Source organism: Halichoeres trimaculatus, unplaced genomic scaffold, assembly GCF_033239565.1.
Source record: "Halichoeres trimaculatus isolate MK-OKI-2021-1 unplaced genomic scaffold, fHalTri1.1 fHalTri1_scaffold_15, whole genome shotgun sequence".
Taxonomy (NCBI): domain Eukaryota; kingdom Metazoa; phylum Chordata; class Actinopteri; order Labriformes; family Labridae; genus Halichoeres; species Halichoeres trimaculatus.
In genome coordinates this window covers 547,075-560,905 of record NW_027437193.1, presented here as the reverse complement: position 1 = coordinate 560,905, position 13,831 = coordinate 547,075, and the positions used below count along the sequence as shown (strand labels likewise).

The 13,831-nt window shown below is 46.8% G+C and overlaps 1 protein-coding gene across 4 annotated transcripts in view; it reads right to left on the bottom strand.

Annotated features, from left to right (window-relative positions):
- efr3a (EFR3 homolog A (S. cerevisiae)) overlaps window positions 1-13,831 on the bottom strand; it is an 82,951-nt gene that overhangs the window by 12,740 nt on the left and 56,380 nt on the right. For all 4 annotated transcript variants that reach the window (XR_012599617.1, XR_012599618.1, XM_074687955.1 and 1 more), the window contains exons 9-17: window positions 10,510-10,588; window positions 8,614-8,749; window positions 6,562-6,729; window positions 6,313-6,427; window positions 4,535-4,586; window positions 1,935-2,107; window positions 1,763-1,838; window positions 253-414; window positions 37-168 (exon numbers count right to left, since the gene is read on the bottom strand). Coding sequence is in view for 2 of the 4 variants with exons in the window: in XM_074687955.1 (XP_074544056.1) it covers window positions 37-168; window positions 253-414; window positions 1,763-1,838; window positions 1,935-2,107; window positions 4,535-4,586; window positions 6,313-6,427; window positions 6,562-6,729; window positions 8,614-8,749; window positions 10,510-10,588 (1,093 nt within the window). In the remaining 2 variants the exon portion in view is untranslated. The remainder of the gene's footprint in view (window positions 1-36; window positions 169-252; window positions 415-1,762; window positions 1,839-1,934; window positions 2,108-4,534; window positions 4,587-6,312; window positions 6,428-6,561; window positions 6,730-8,613; window positions 8,750-10,509; window positions 10,589-13,831) is intronic.

The window sequence follows — 13,831 nt, the reverse complement described above, 5'->3', positions numbered from 1 at the left end:
AGCGTATCGTGATGTGAGCGCGTGCAGACGGCGCACCTTGCTGACGTGCTGACAGAACGGAGGGTTGGCGATCATCTGGCTCAGGAAGTTGAGGTACGCCGCCACCAACGCCATGATGCCGCAGCGGATGAACATGGGCATGTTCTCCTCGTTGCTCAGAGCCATGTCCTGCAGGGGGAGCCACAGACGAGTGTTTGACCACGAGCACAGACACGTTAACATCACACGCCGACAGGTTGATGGACGGGTTACCTGCAGAGCGATGGCGAGCCGGATGAGGTCGACGACCACCTCCTCGTTGGCCAGCTCGATGGTCAGGATGGCCAGCGTGGTGAAGAGCAGCTCGAAGTTCTTGTGGACGTTGTCTTCCTCTTTGCAGCCCAGGTAGATGTGGCGGTAGAGCTGCTGGCCGTGCTGGAGGGAGACATGACGCCGTGTGAGACAGAGACTCAGAAACCCCGCCCCCTGACCCCCCGTCCACACAGAGCTGTCAGCCACGACCTCCTGAGCCGACCCAGAACCAGCCCAACGAGCAGCGAGGGTCAGAGGTCATCCCCACTAACCCCCACCACCTGTCCTCCTCAGGTCACCTCCTCAGGTCACCTCCTCAGGTCACCTCCTCACCTGGAGGAGTCAGTTTGCCCTCCTCCCCTCCTCCCCTCAGCATCCAGAGGAGTGAGGTCTGACTGAGAGGAGTGAGCGCTGAGGTTAAGTGAGATGGTGATCAATAAAGGACACACAGACGTTCATTTACAGACGTTACCGTCGTTTCCTGTTTCCCTGAGTGAACACACTGATGAAGAAAAGAGGAACCAGGCCCTAACGTCCACATAAAAAAAGAAAGAAGAAGGAAACATACAGGAAGAAAGAGAAAGAAAAGTGATGAGGAAAAAAAAGAAAAAAGGACAGGAAAAATTTATTATAAAAAACAAAACAAAACAGGAAGATAAGGCAATGAAGAAAGAGAAATAGGAAAAGAAAAGAAGACAGATACAAAGAAAGGAGAAGGGAAAAAAGAAAAAGAAAGAACAAAGACAAAAAAGTAATAAAAAAAAATAAGAAAAGAGAAAATCTGACAAAGAAAAAAGAGAAAAAGAAAAAAGAACAAGAAAGACATAAAGAAACACATCTCCTCTCCTCTCCGCTCCTCTCCTCTCCTCTCCTCTCCTCTACTCCTCTCCTCTCCTCTCTCCTCTCCTCTCCTCTCCTCTCCTCTCCTCTCCTCTCCTCTCCTCTCCTCTCCTCTCCCCTCCCCTCCCCTCCCCTCCCCTCCCCTCCCCTCCTCTCCTCTCCTCTCCTCTCCTCTCCTCTCCTCCTCTCCTCCTCTCCTCTCCTCTCCTCCTCTCCTCTCCTCTCCTCTCCTCTCCTCTCCTCTCCTCTCCTCCTCTCCTCCTCCTCTCCTCTGCAGCTGAACAGATTAATCCCGTTAACCGTGTCGTCTATAAATAACGGCGTTTCAGAGCCTCGGCGTTTCAGAGCCTCGGCGTTTCATAGCCTCGGCGTTTCAGAGCCTGGGCGTTTCAGAGCCTCGGCGTTTCAGAGCCTGGGCGTTTCAGAGCCTCGGCGTTTCAGAGCCTCGGCGTTTCAGAGCCTCGGCGTTTCAGAGCCTCGGTGTTTCAGAGCCTCGGCGTTTCAGAGCCTGGTCCTGCAGAGCGATCCTCATGAACCAATCAGAACCAGCCCAGTTTGGGCTTGTACCCGCCTGATGTGGATCCTGAAGGAAAGTGAAGGCCAGCGTCTGTCCCTGTGTTTGGATTCTCACCTTCTTCATGAAGGCCACGTCCTGCTTGGAGATCTTCTCCCTCTTGATCTTCAGAGCAGCCACGTTGGGGATTATTCTGCAGAGGAGGAAGGAAACAGGGTCAGTGAGAGGGAAGTTCTGCTCCAGACCAGAACCAGAACCACCCAGAGGCCAACATGCAGGTGTTTGGTACCTGATGCCCCGCAGCTTGGCGCGGTTGTCATGGCGATCGATGATGTTGTGCAGGATCTCCAGGACCAGCTGGCGCAGCTCGCTGTCCTCCATCAGGGAGATGGAGAAGAGCGGGTCCAGGAAGGGGGGGGGCAGGGCAGCAGCCATGGACTTGGACTTGAAGCCGGAGGTTACCTGAGGTGGAGACAGAGAGGGGGGAGGATGGGGGAGCAGTGTGAGCCCTCAGCGCAGTGTGAAGTGGTTAATCCCCTGTCAGGGTGATGGAGGAACAGGAGCTGAAGGTTAAGATCACGAGCAGAGAAAGTGTCTGAGCGTCGACCTTTTCCCGCCCACCGTCCTCTGCTCGGGGTTTACTGATTAGCAGGAGCAGGTCCACAGTCTGACTCAAACAGACCCACGTTCAGGGGGTTCAGAACTCCTGGTTTGGTCCCAGTGGGTGAACTGGGTCAATGGTTAGTTCATGGTTTATGTTTCTTGTTTGTTTTGTTTGTTGTTTACAGTTTTGCAGGTTTGTTGGTTGTTTTATGTTTTTGCTTCTTCTTGTTCTGTTTGATGGTTGAATCCATTAGTTGTTATTTATTTTTTTTGTTTATATGTAAATATGTTTGTTTGTATTTTTTGGTTTGCTGACTGTTTGTATATTTTTGAAATTTTTGTTTGGTTTGTTTTTGTTTATTTTTTTTGGGTTTGTTGGTTATTTCTATTGTTGATTGTTTTTTATTTTTTGTTTGGTTTGTTTATATTTTTTATAGTTTTTTTGGTTGTTTTTATTGTCTGTTGTTTATTGTTGAAATGGTTTGATGTCAGTTTGTACACTAACGGTAATTGACAGATGGTTCCTGGTTTGTTTGTTTTTATTTTTTGTTTGGTTAGTTTTTTGTTTATTTTTATTATTGTCTGTTTTTGTTTGTTGGTAGTTGAAATAGTTTGATGTTGTACACTAAATGTAGTTGACAGATGGTTTCTGGTTTGTTTGTTTTTATGTTAAATGTTGTTTTATCTGATTGATTTGTTTATTCAGTTTAATTGTTTTGTTTTGTTTTGTTTTGTTTTTGTTTGTTGTTTTTTGGACGGTCAGCTGTTTGTGGTTTTTAATTTTGTTTTTGGGGTTGGTTTGATTTGACAGTTGTTGGTTCGTTGGTTTGTTTTGAACGATGATTTGTTGTTTCTTCCTCTGTAACTGGTTTGTTGGTAAAGCTGTTTGTTGACAGTTCCTGTGCTAACAGCGTCTGTTTCCTTTTTCCTTTTGTTTAGTTTAAAAGTTGGTTAGTTTGGCAGTGACCTTGTTTGTTGTTTGTTTTGTTGGTTGTTTCATGGTTTGTTGTTATTCTGACTGTTGTTTGGATTGAAGTTTGACTGTTGTTTTCTTCCTGTTTTTCTGTTTTCTCTAACTGGTTTGTTTTCTTTAACTGGTTTGTTTAGTTTAACTGGTTTGTTGGTGGTGGTGAGTTTATTGGTTGTATCGTCTTTTGTTTGATGGTTGTCACTTTGTGATAAAGTTTGTTTTGTTGGTTTGATTTATTGGTTGTTGTTTGTTTTATTTATTCTTTTCTATCTCATCGGCCTGGGTGGTTGATCTCTGGGTTCTTTAGATTGTTGGTTATTGTTTCCATTTCTGGTGTTTCTGTGACGTCAGATTAAACTTTTTTTGACCTCAGCCTCTGAGCTGGTGATTACGGCCAAAGACAGATTTTATCTTCAGGAAAGATCGAGTTCCTGGATTGTTTCTGCAGCGACTCTCATGTTTGCTTCTTTCCTCTGTCTGTCTCTTTTCGTGCTCTCCTCCTCCTTCTCCTCCTCCACCTTCTCCTCCTCCTCCCCTGGATCTAGTCCTGCCTCACAAACTAAAAGACTGAACCAGCGAGAGCCTCTGCAGCCGAGCTCCACCCTCAGCTCTCTACTCTGACAGGCTGCTGTGTCACAGGAGATCACATGCTGATACACACACTCACACACACTCACACACACTCACACACACTCACACACACACACACACACACCCTGGCCCCATCTGCAGCTGCATGCTGTTATAAATATTGTGACCTTTCACCCCTCCCCCAGCTGCACCAGGAAGCCAGGTGGTGGCGAGGAGGGGAGACGAGGACAGACGGATGCTGTCAGGAACCACTCGGCGAACGTGCACGAGGGGGCGTGTGTGTCCATGAGTGTGTGCATCACAGCTGGGAGTGTGTGTGTGTGTGTGTGTGTGTGTGTGTGTGTGTGTGTTGGTGTGTGTGTGTGTGTGTGTGGGTGTGTGTGTGTGTGTGTTGGTGTGTGTGTGTGTGTGTGTGTGTGTGTGTGGGTGCCACCTGTGCCTCCTCGTGTCAGTGTGACCACGGTCACTCAGAGAGGAAGACATCGAAGGAGGAGAGAACGACCTCTCGATGACCCTGGTCCAGTAAATGTCTTTGCGAGACACTTCCTGTTGACTTTTCAGAATAAAATCCCTCAGGTCGTTCTCTCATCTTCCCTGCAGATCTGCCCTCAGTTTCAGCCGCTCTCTGAGGAACATACCGTCCTCTACCGGACACGAATCGTGTTTCCTGACGCCATGGTTACCAGTTTCTGTCTGTGTGGATGGATGTGTGACGGAGGACTCACCATGATCAGGGAGCTCAGCAGCATGGTCTGGATCCGCTTGGTCCCCTGGTGTCTGCAGAGAAACAGCAATCAGCACAAAGACCAACAGGAAGTGTTAAAAATCTCAACGAGGATCCTGGTTTCACTGAGGTGTTCCTCAGGGGTCACTTCCTGGTCCTTTACCGGTCTCTGTTTACGTGCTTCCCCTGGGTCAAACTATCAGTCCCCACAGAAAACCACCGTTACGTCGACGTCTGTCCATCCTCCAGTTCACGTCAGCTGTTTAAAATAAGTCTCATCTCTATCGGACTCAGCAGCACCGGGCCAAACCCTCCTCCTGCTCCTCCTCCTCCTGCTCCTCCTCCTCCCGTTTCCAGAAACAGGAGGAGAGGGGCAGTGAGGGGGGAGGACAGGGCTGGTTTGATTTGGGATTATCTGCTCCTGCTCTCCTGAGGCCGGAGGATTAGCTTCTTTTTCCTTTTTTCCTCTTTTTCTGCTTTGGCGTGGGGAAGCCAGCAGCCGCCTCGGTGACCTGGGAGACGGATTCAGAGCGCGGCATCATGGGAGGAAAGTGAGGACGGATTAAAGCTGAATTACTCTGAACTCCATCTTTTTATCCCGCGGCGTGTTTGGAGAGTTTCTAAAAGAGTTTTTCACATTAAAAACTCAGATATCCTGACGGCATCCTTCCTCTAGGAGTGGATCTTATTACGGCCTGGGCCTGAAAACCGGGGCGAGGGCCCTCTTTAATCCTTTGGATCATTCCCACACCTCGCCACAAAATTCAGTCATGGTGAAAAACGTGAGAATCCAGTGTATGCTCCACAGCGCCCCCAGTGGCTTAGAACAGCAGCTCCTCCTGCTTCTTTCAGCTACTGGTCTGAATGTTTTTGTGCATAGCTACCTAGACCGACAAAAAAGTCTCTGGCCGCCATCATGAATTCCAAACAGGAAGTTCACATTTTGGCCTTAAACATCGGATTTTGGCGATTTTTAAAGTACATATTCAAACAAACTACTACCAGTGGGCGCGGCCAAAAATGGCCGCCACAGTTGACCATTTTTTCAGCTTAATGAAGACCTAAATAGCTCAGTGTTGGATCAGGACCAAAATGCTCACACACATGTTCAGTGTCACAGCCTGCACCTCCATGCTTCTTTTCAGGTTACAGTACAGCGCCCCCTGCTGTAAACAGGAAGTCATGTGTTTTACTCAGTGATTAACAACTCCTCTTTTATGACATTTTCTTTTAAACTGTGCTCAGAAATCTCTCTCGAGCCTTCATGAAGCATCACGGATCAGGTCAAAGCGTTTCCATGGCGCCGCCTCAAACTCAGAAATCTCTCCATGAACCAGGAAGTCACAGTAACTCTGTGGTATAACGTCCAGTCTCCTTCAAATTTCACACGCACCATCAAAGTCCAACTCCCAACACTTCTACAACCTCAGATCTCTTTATTTTAATTCAATGAGTCCCAATCTGGACTACTAAAGACCTGGATTTAGGTGATAATCATGCAGCATAAACAGGGCCTGCTTATCGCCGCTTGCTGCTTAATATTTGTCTTCCACTCCGTCTTACACGCTCTGACTGAAGCCACTCCTCAGCTGTTGACCTGACACGCTCTCTCAGTCTGTGTTTGTTGTGTTTACTGAGGGGAAGTCGGGGTCTGAGCCAACGCGCTGAGCCAAACTGCTCCTCCGGTCAGGAGAAAGGGCTTCTGGGAGCTCTGAGCTGATTATCCGCAGCAGTGAGCGGGAAACCTCCTGGTCTGTGGGTAATGAATGTGTGACTCACCCGATCTTGACGGTGTCCAGGGTGTGGCAGGGGGTCCCGTACACGGGCACTTTGCCCATGATGAACATCATGACTTCAGCGCGCTGGTAGTCTGGCAGGTTTCCACCGAAGAAGCCTGAGGGACGACACGGAGGAGGCGATGAGTCGACACTCAAACAGAACAATAACTGAGCGCTGAGCCGTGGATTAAAGGATCAGGACGCAGGAACTCAGCCTGGAGTCCACAGGAAGTGGAAGTGTCTGCCGTACCGATGGTCTGGATGATGGCGTTCTGGACGATTCTCTCTTCGCTCTCTTTCCCACGCGCCGAGGAAACGCTGGTGCTGGAGTTCCTGCGGGAGCTCTCGCCCAGCTCGAAGTCCACGCTCATCCTCAGGTGTTTGAGCAGAGTGTTAAAGACCTCCAGGACGGTGGGCCCTGAGATCACACACACACACACACACACACACACAGACACACACACACACACACACACACACACACACACACACTCAGGATTTGCTGGTCTGATTGAATAAAACACATTTCCTCTAGCGTTCACTCCTTGTTTCTGAGGATTCAGAGACTTTTCTCAAACTGAAGCAGGAATAAATGAATGAATGAATCAGAGCGTGTTTCCCTGAAAGCGTTAACCTCCTCAGAGATCCAGACGTTAAACACAGACATTAAACCCTCAGCTCATGTTTGTCTCTGTGCTGTTTCAGCCTCCAGTTGTTTAATCTCTGTGTCAGAGAAGCAACACCTCAGATTATAATCTGACTGATCACACCTCCCACCTTTGGCTGACTGTCCCAGAAATTACGTAAGGATGCCGGGGAAGCCGTCTAACAAACAAACTGTGGATTATATTTCTGCAGTAAATGAAGGAGAGATGAAGCTCAAGGTGAAAACCAACATGAAAAATTTGGATAAATTAAAATTAAACTGTTTAAACTCAGTTTCATCAGCGATCATTACTCTGAGAGGCTTCACGTCTTTACCTTAAACCACCTGAAGCTGTATAGACGTTAGCATGGCTAACAGTTTCCCTCTGCTTCCAGTCTAGTCTAGTCTGCTAAGATAGGCTAATCACATCTAGGGAAATTTTAAGGGACTCAGGGATAAAACTCGACTTCAGCTTAAAATCTGCTCAGTACACGAAGCTGAGAGGTCAAGTCCCAAACCTCAGGTCCAAGTCGAGTCAGGAGACTAAAGAACAGCAAAAGGTCTAAATAAGGTCTTAAGGAGGTCTTAACAAGGTTTAAACAAAGTCTTAATGAGGTCTTAATGAGGTCTTAACAAGGTTTAAACAAGGTCTTAATGAGGTCTTAATGAGGTCTTAACAAGGTTAAAACAAGGTCTTAATGAGGTCTTAACAAGGTTTAAACAAGGTCTTAATGAGGTCTTAATGAGGTCTTAACGAGGTTTAAACAAGGTCTTAACGAGGTCTTAACAAGGTTTAAACAAGGTCTTAATGAGGTCTAAACAAGGTTTGAACAAGGTCTTAATGATATCTTAATGAGGCCTTAACAAGGTTTAAACAAGGACTTAATGAGGTCTTAACAAGGTCTTAATGAGGTTTTAACAAGGTCTTAATGAGGTCTTAATGAGGTCTTAATGAGATCTTAATGAGGTCTTAATGAGGTCTTTATGAGTCATTGAAACTTGCTAACATGATGATGTCATCACACAAGGATCTCCTTAGATGTGATGGTAAGGCATTAGGTGCGGGCCTCAAACACCAAAGTCTGCCCATAGCTCCGCCCAGAGGACTGTCCAATCAGAGTGAAGGGGGTTTGTGAAGCAGGGAGCCTTAAAGAGACAGACGCTAAAACAAAGGGCCAATCCAAACTGTAGCCCCTCCTCTTCATCAGCCCCTCCTCTTCATCAGCCCTTCCTCCAATGACACGGGGACACAGCATCACATGATGGAGCTACTCTACATCAACACACACCGTCAGACGTCAGGTCAGAGGTCAGGTCAGAGGTCAGGGCGTCTAACACCACCGTCTCTCTATCACAACGTGGGGAACTTCTCTACACATCGACTCCACGCTATAACCCGTCATACCGTACCCAGCCACAGATTAGGAGGAGTGGTAATTTCAATCTCCAAGGACAGAGCGTCGCTCTTTTTGGACTCTTGGATCATACCTGAGCAGGAGGAAGGTGTGGTTATTCACCCAGGCAGAGAAACACAAACACAGTGAGGAGGAGGTGGAGACGGAGGAAAGTCATCGACATGATGAAAGTGAAACAGTGAGGGGAGGGGCCCAGGTGAGTGTCATCCTGCCTCAGCAGGGGGGCACAGGTGTCACTCACCCACTGAGCCTTTGGCGGCGATGGCCACCGTCTCCAGGAGGACCTGCACGATGCCGGCTCTGACGCGCGGCGTGTTCTTGTTGTGGGTGTCCAGGTGGTTGAGGACCTGCTGGATGACGTGGTGGGAGTGCTGGGCCTGGAGCAGGGACAGGACACAGAGACGGTTAGGGGTTGGTGAGTAGAGGAGTCATCAAACACAGTACAGACCAGAGAACTGCAGCTGCAGGTTCCCACCTGAAGGGGGCACACTTCAACACAACTCGAGCAACTTTAATGTAAAAAAATCTAAATGCTTTTCTTCTTGTGTCTCGGGGATTGACCGGAGTCACATGTTCATCACGTGTTCAGCACGAGGACAGCTCAGGTGTGTAGCAGCCAGTGACACAAAGGTAAACAGAGGAGGAAAGGAGAGGTGTTGGTTTTCTAGCTGGAAACACAGTCACTGTTTGAGTCTGTGTCAGCTAAAGATGATAATATTATGGTTCGTTGTTCACTCTGTGCTGGCAGTTTGCTTCAGATAAACATAGATAAACATTTAGGAATCAATCAGAGAGAGATTCATGCTCTGCAGCCATAAACGCTGAGAAGTTGTTTGATTTTTACCTGGGGAAAGGTGAGTCCCGTCTTTCACTGTAACTCCCTCTATTCCAAGAGCTGAACCCTCTGTTTAACACAAATCCATCCGCTGAGGAGCAGAGCAACACAACGTAGGCTACAACGGGGTACCAAGCAGGGGCGTGCCCAGACTTTTTAGACTGGGGTGCCCCGAGCAGGGTACTGAGGATTATGTGAGCGCGCACTGCAGCAACATTTATTTTTGTTTGTTGTCTTACAAATACAGGTTCAATAGACTACAGCTTTAAGAAAAAATGAAACTGATAAAAACCAAACTAGACCAAAAAAAAAAAGAATTTAAAAATAAAATAATTTGAATAAGAAATTGCTCAGTGCACCAAAAATGGTACTGTAAGAGCATTTGTTAGTTTGAAATTCAAAATGTGTAAAATGAATATTTTTGTTTTTAATTGTAAAGTCCACGTTTTACAACGACCACTGTCTGCATGTTACTTTAAAACTAAACATGTGGGCTCATTTTATCATTTATTTTAATTACATTGTACAATTTTTTCCAAATCATGCAGCTGCAGGTGTTGCTGGCAGCTGCTGAAAGTAACTAACAAAGTAACTTGTAATCTGACTTAGTTACTTTTAATATCAAGTAGTCAGTAAAGTAACTAAGTTACTTTTTAAAGGAGTAATCAGTAACTAGTAATCAGATTACTTTTTCAAAGTAAAACACACGATGAGCTGTCAGTCTGACTGAGGCCTCTTTAAAGACGGGGTCATGTCTTTAACCGTCTCTATTCTCACTGCGGTTTGAGAAAACCCTGATTTCAGCCTCTGCCTCAAACACTCTGAGCTGCTGTCTCTTTAAGACTCCCCCCTTCACTCTGATTGGCCGGCCCTCTGGAGGCCTGTCAGGGTGGATTCATAGACAGTGTGTTATAAACCGAGCCTCCTGAAGCTCTCGTGGAGATCTCGTGTTATTTTCAGGACGAAGCGTGTTTTTCGCTCACACAGGAACCGGACACGTTCAGAGCCTGATGTTTGGACTCTTCCTCCCTGAGCTGCTCAGATGTTGGCTTCTAAACAGAGTCTGACTGGAAAACTTTCCAGAAAAGTGTTTTTCTAGGAAACCCTGATGTCAGAGAGCAGCTGACCTTTGACAGCTTTGGTAGAAACGACAGGACGTTGATTAACCGTTAGACGAACCAGACCGTGACATGAGCGGAGTATGAACCAGACCGCTTGGTGGAGACGGGGCTTCAGATTTGTCACAGTGTGTGTGTGTGTGTGTGTGTGTGTGTGTGTGTGTGTGTGTGTGTGTGTGTGTACCTGGATGGAGTACATGATGATCCTGAAGCAGGACACGGCGAACTCGTTGGGGTCCCACAGGTGGTGGTTGTCCAGGTGTCTGAGGGGAGAGGAGGAGGAGTGAGGTCAGCCTTTGATCCGGTCACATGACGAGACCGACAGGAGGACATCAGAGACCTGAGACCTCCCACCAGCCATGGCGAGGAAACGGCTCGATAAACAGCGTAAAGCGGCGTGATTCATGGTGAACTGAGAGCCTGAGGTAAACACGAGGTCAGAGGTGTCATCAAACACGGCGTGGGCGCAGAAAACGATCCAGCAGAGTGAGTGGGTGAGGATGACAGGGTTACTGATCTGTGAGGGAGCCGGCCTGACGCCTTGAGGTGGATCCTGTTATATACATCCACTGTTTACACACACACACACACACACACACACACACACACACGCTCAGAGGCAGGGGGATGACTTATTCACCCACACACTTACAGACAGCCTCACTAACATCAGCGACTGTATGACTGAGGTTTATAAAGAGACCAGAACAAACAGGAAGTGGATCCAGCTCAGCCCTCAGACCAGGAACCAGAGCCAGCATGGACACCGCTCCATGAGGAGTCACGTGTTAATATGAAGAGCTGGTATTTTCTGAACGCTGTGATGTCTCCTGACATTTTTAAATGTCACAGCTCGTGGATATTACTGTGTTTAAAAAAAAAAAACACTTCAGCGTTCAGCGTCAGAAACAGAAGCAGGCAATCTTCATCATGTGTCACTTGGCAACAGCGCTGTTATGACTCAAACTGTGAGGATGCTTTTATAAATATCAGCTCCACTGCTCTAAAGCAGCTGGTCCAACGCCGAGGGAAGAGATGGAGCGGTGACACCATGATCTCTGCTCAAAGAGTCAGAGAAATCAGCAGAAAATCAGGAAAAACTGTTTGTATGGAGAGCAAAAACAGGCAGAACCCAGTCCATCAGCTCTAATTAAGATCTCTCTCTGAACAGATCTCTGAGTCTCCTCTGAGTGACTCACTGTTTACAGTGAAACTCAGACTCATCAGAAACAGACTCCAAGATGAGGTTCCCCGAGAGAAGCCTCCAAGCTGCTTATTATTTACAGTCAAACTGAGACTCACTTCAAACAGAACTACAGCTTTAAAATGCTAAAGTCAGCCACTTTAAACTTCAGAGTAACTTACCAATTACAATAAAACTGTGACTACCAAGAAACAGATTTATGGGTCCATGATGAACAAGGAACATGGAGAAAAGCCTACATGTTACACAATATTTACAGTGAAACTGAGACTTTTCTAAAACAGATTTTTTTTTTTAAATTAAAATTCTGAAGCTAGTCAGGTTAGCCCCTTGTGCGACTCACGATTCAAGATCAAACTCACATCTTCATCTCACTTTCTGTTTACAGTGAAACTCAGACTTACCTGAAACAGATTTTCTGGGTTTTGAATGTTGAAGTTAGTCAGGTGGAGCCTCTGTGTAGATTAGCTCCTACAACAAACTGAGACCTGCCAGAAACAGATTTATGAGTCTAAGGTTCATAATTAACCCATGGAGAAGCCTCTGTGTAACTTACTTACTTTTTACAGTGAAACTGAGACTTTTTAAAAACCGATTTTGGGATCCATGGTGGTATAGTAATCCAGATCAAACTGCTGTTACTGGCCAGAAACTGATTCGTTCCTATTTACAGTGAAACTGGGACTTATCAAGTCAAGCTTCTGTATCACTGAGTTATTACAGTCAAACTGAGACTTACTTTGAACAGATGTATGGGTTTATAATGTTGAAGTTAGTCAGTTTAAACCTCTGTGTAACTTACTATTAACAATCAAACTGAGACCAGTTCATGATGTTTGGTGCACCTGGAGGGAATCATCTGTCACTTTAATTACAGTGAAGCTGAGACTATCTAGAAACCAATTTTCACATCCATAATGTAAAAGCTTGAGAGAAGCCTCTGTGTCAACCTCTTTGTTTTTACTGTGAAACTGAGACCTTTCAGAAACAGATTTTTGGGGCTTATAGCTGTAAAGTAAGGTCAAACTAACTTACCATCAAACTGAGACTGGCCAGAAAATTAGAAGTAGGTCTGTTATTTATGAGGTTAGGCCTTTGAGGAACTAAGTATTTACAGAGAAACTGAGACCCCCCAGAAACAGATATATGAGAGCTACTTCATGGATGTGTTAATAGAGGAAATGACCGTGTCCACGGCTCGTCAGTGTCAGACGATGACTGCTGCTGAATTCTGAGATTTCCTGACTTCCTTGAATGCATCAGAAATGATGGATCTGCCTCCATTCAACACACACACACACACACACACACACACACACACACACACACACACACACACACACACACACACACACACACACACACACACACACACACACGGTGAACGTAGTTTCCTTTCCTGAGGGACAGACCTGATACAGACTCAGGTCCCACTCTCGCTTTGTAACGGCCTGAATGAGACGCTCGACCTCGCCGTCACACTCTGACACGCCATTGGAGGATGAGTCAGCTCCATCTCCAGCAGCAGCCTGCTGGGACTGATAAAACTATTTTTGGTGAGAAAGGAGGAGAAGAGGAAGGATTCAGAGACAGACATGAGAAGAGGAGTGGGAGGAGGAGCTGGAGAGGAAGACAGAAAGAAGAAAAGCAGAGGACAGCGGTAAAGAGGATTGGGAGCTGGCTGAATGAAAGCAGTTCACCAAATGACGTCAATCCAAACCCCCCAAAAACCCTCCTCCCCCTAACCCCAATCCCTGCTATTTATAGTCTGAAGACGCCCCCCCCCCCCCCCCCCCCCCCCTCCTCTGTGTCCCTGCATGGAGCTGAGCAGGAGGCTGGTTTCACCCACAGACTGGAGAGGAGAAGGAGGACTCCAGGAGGAGTGAGATTAACACCTTTCAGTTCATCCACAGAGCCTCCAAACAGCTAACGTCTGAGATTAACACCCGTCAGTTCATCCACAGAGCCTCCAAACAGCTAACATCTGAGATTAACACCCGTCAGTTCATCCACAGAGCCTCCAAACAGCTAACGTCTGAGATTAACACCCGTCAGTTCATCCACAGAGCCTCCAAACAGCTAACATCTGAGATTAACACCCGTCAGTTCATCCACAGAGCCTCCAAACAGCTAACGTCTGAGATTAACACCTTTCAGTTCATCCACAGAGCCTCCAAACAGCTAACATCTGAGATTAACACCCGTCAGTTCATCCACAGAGCCTCCAAACAGCTAACATCTGAGATTAACACCTTTCAGTTCATCCACAGAGCCTCCAAACAGCTAACGTACGATCAGCTGA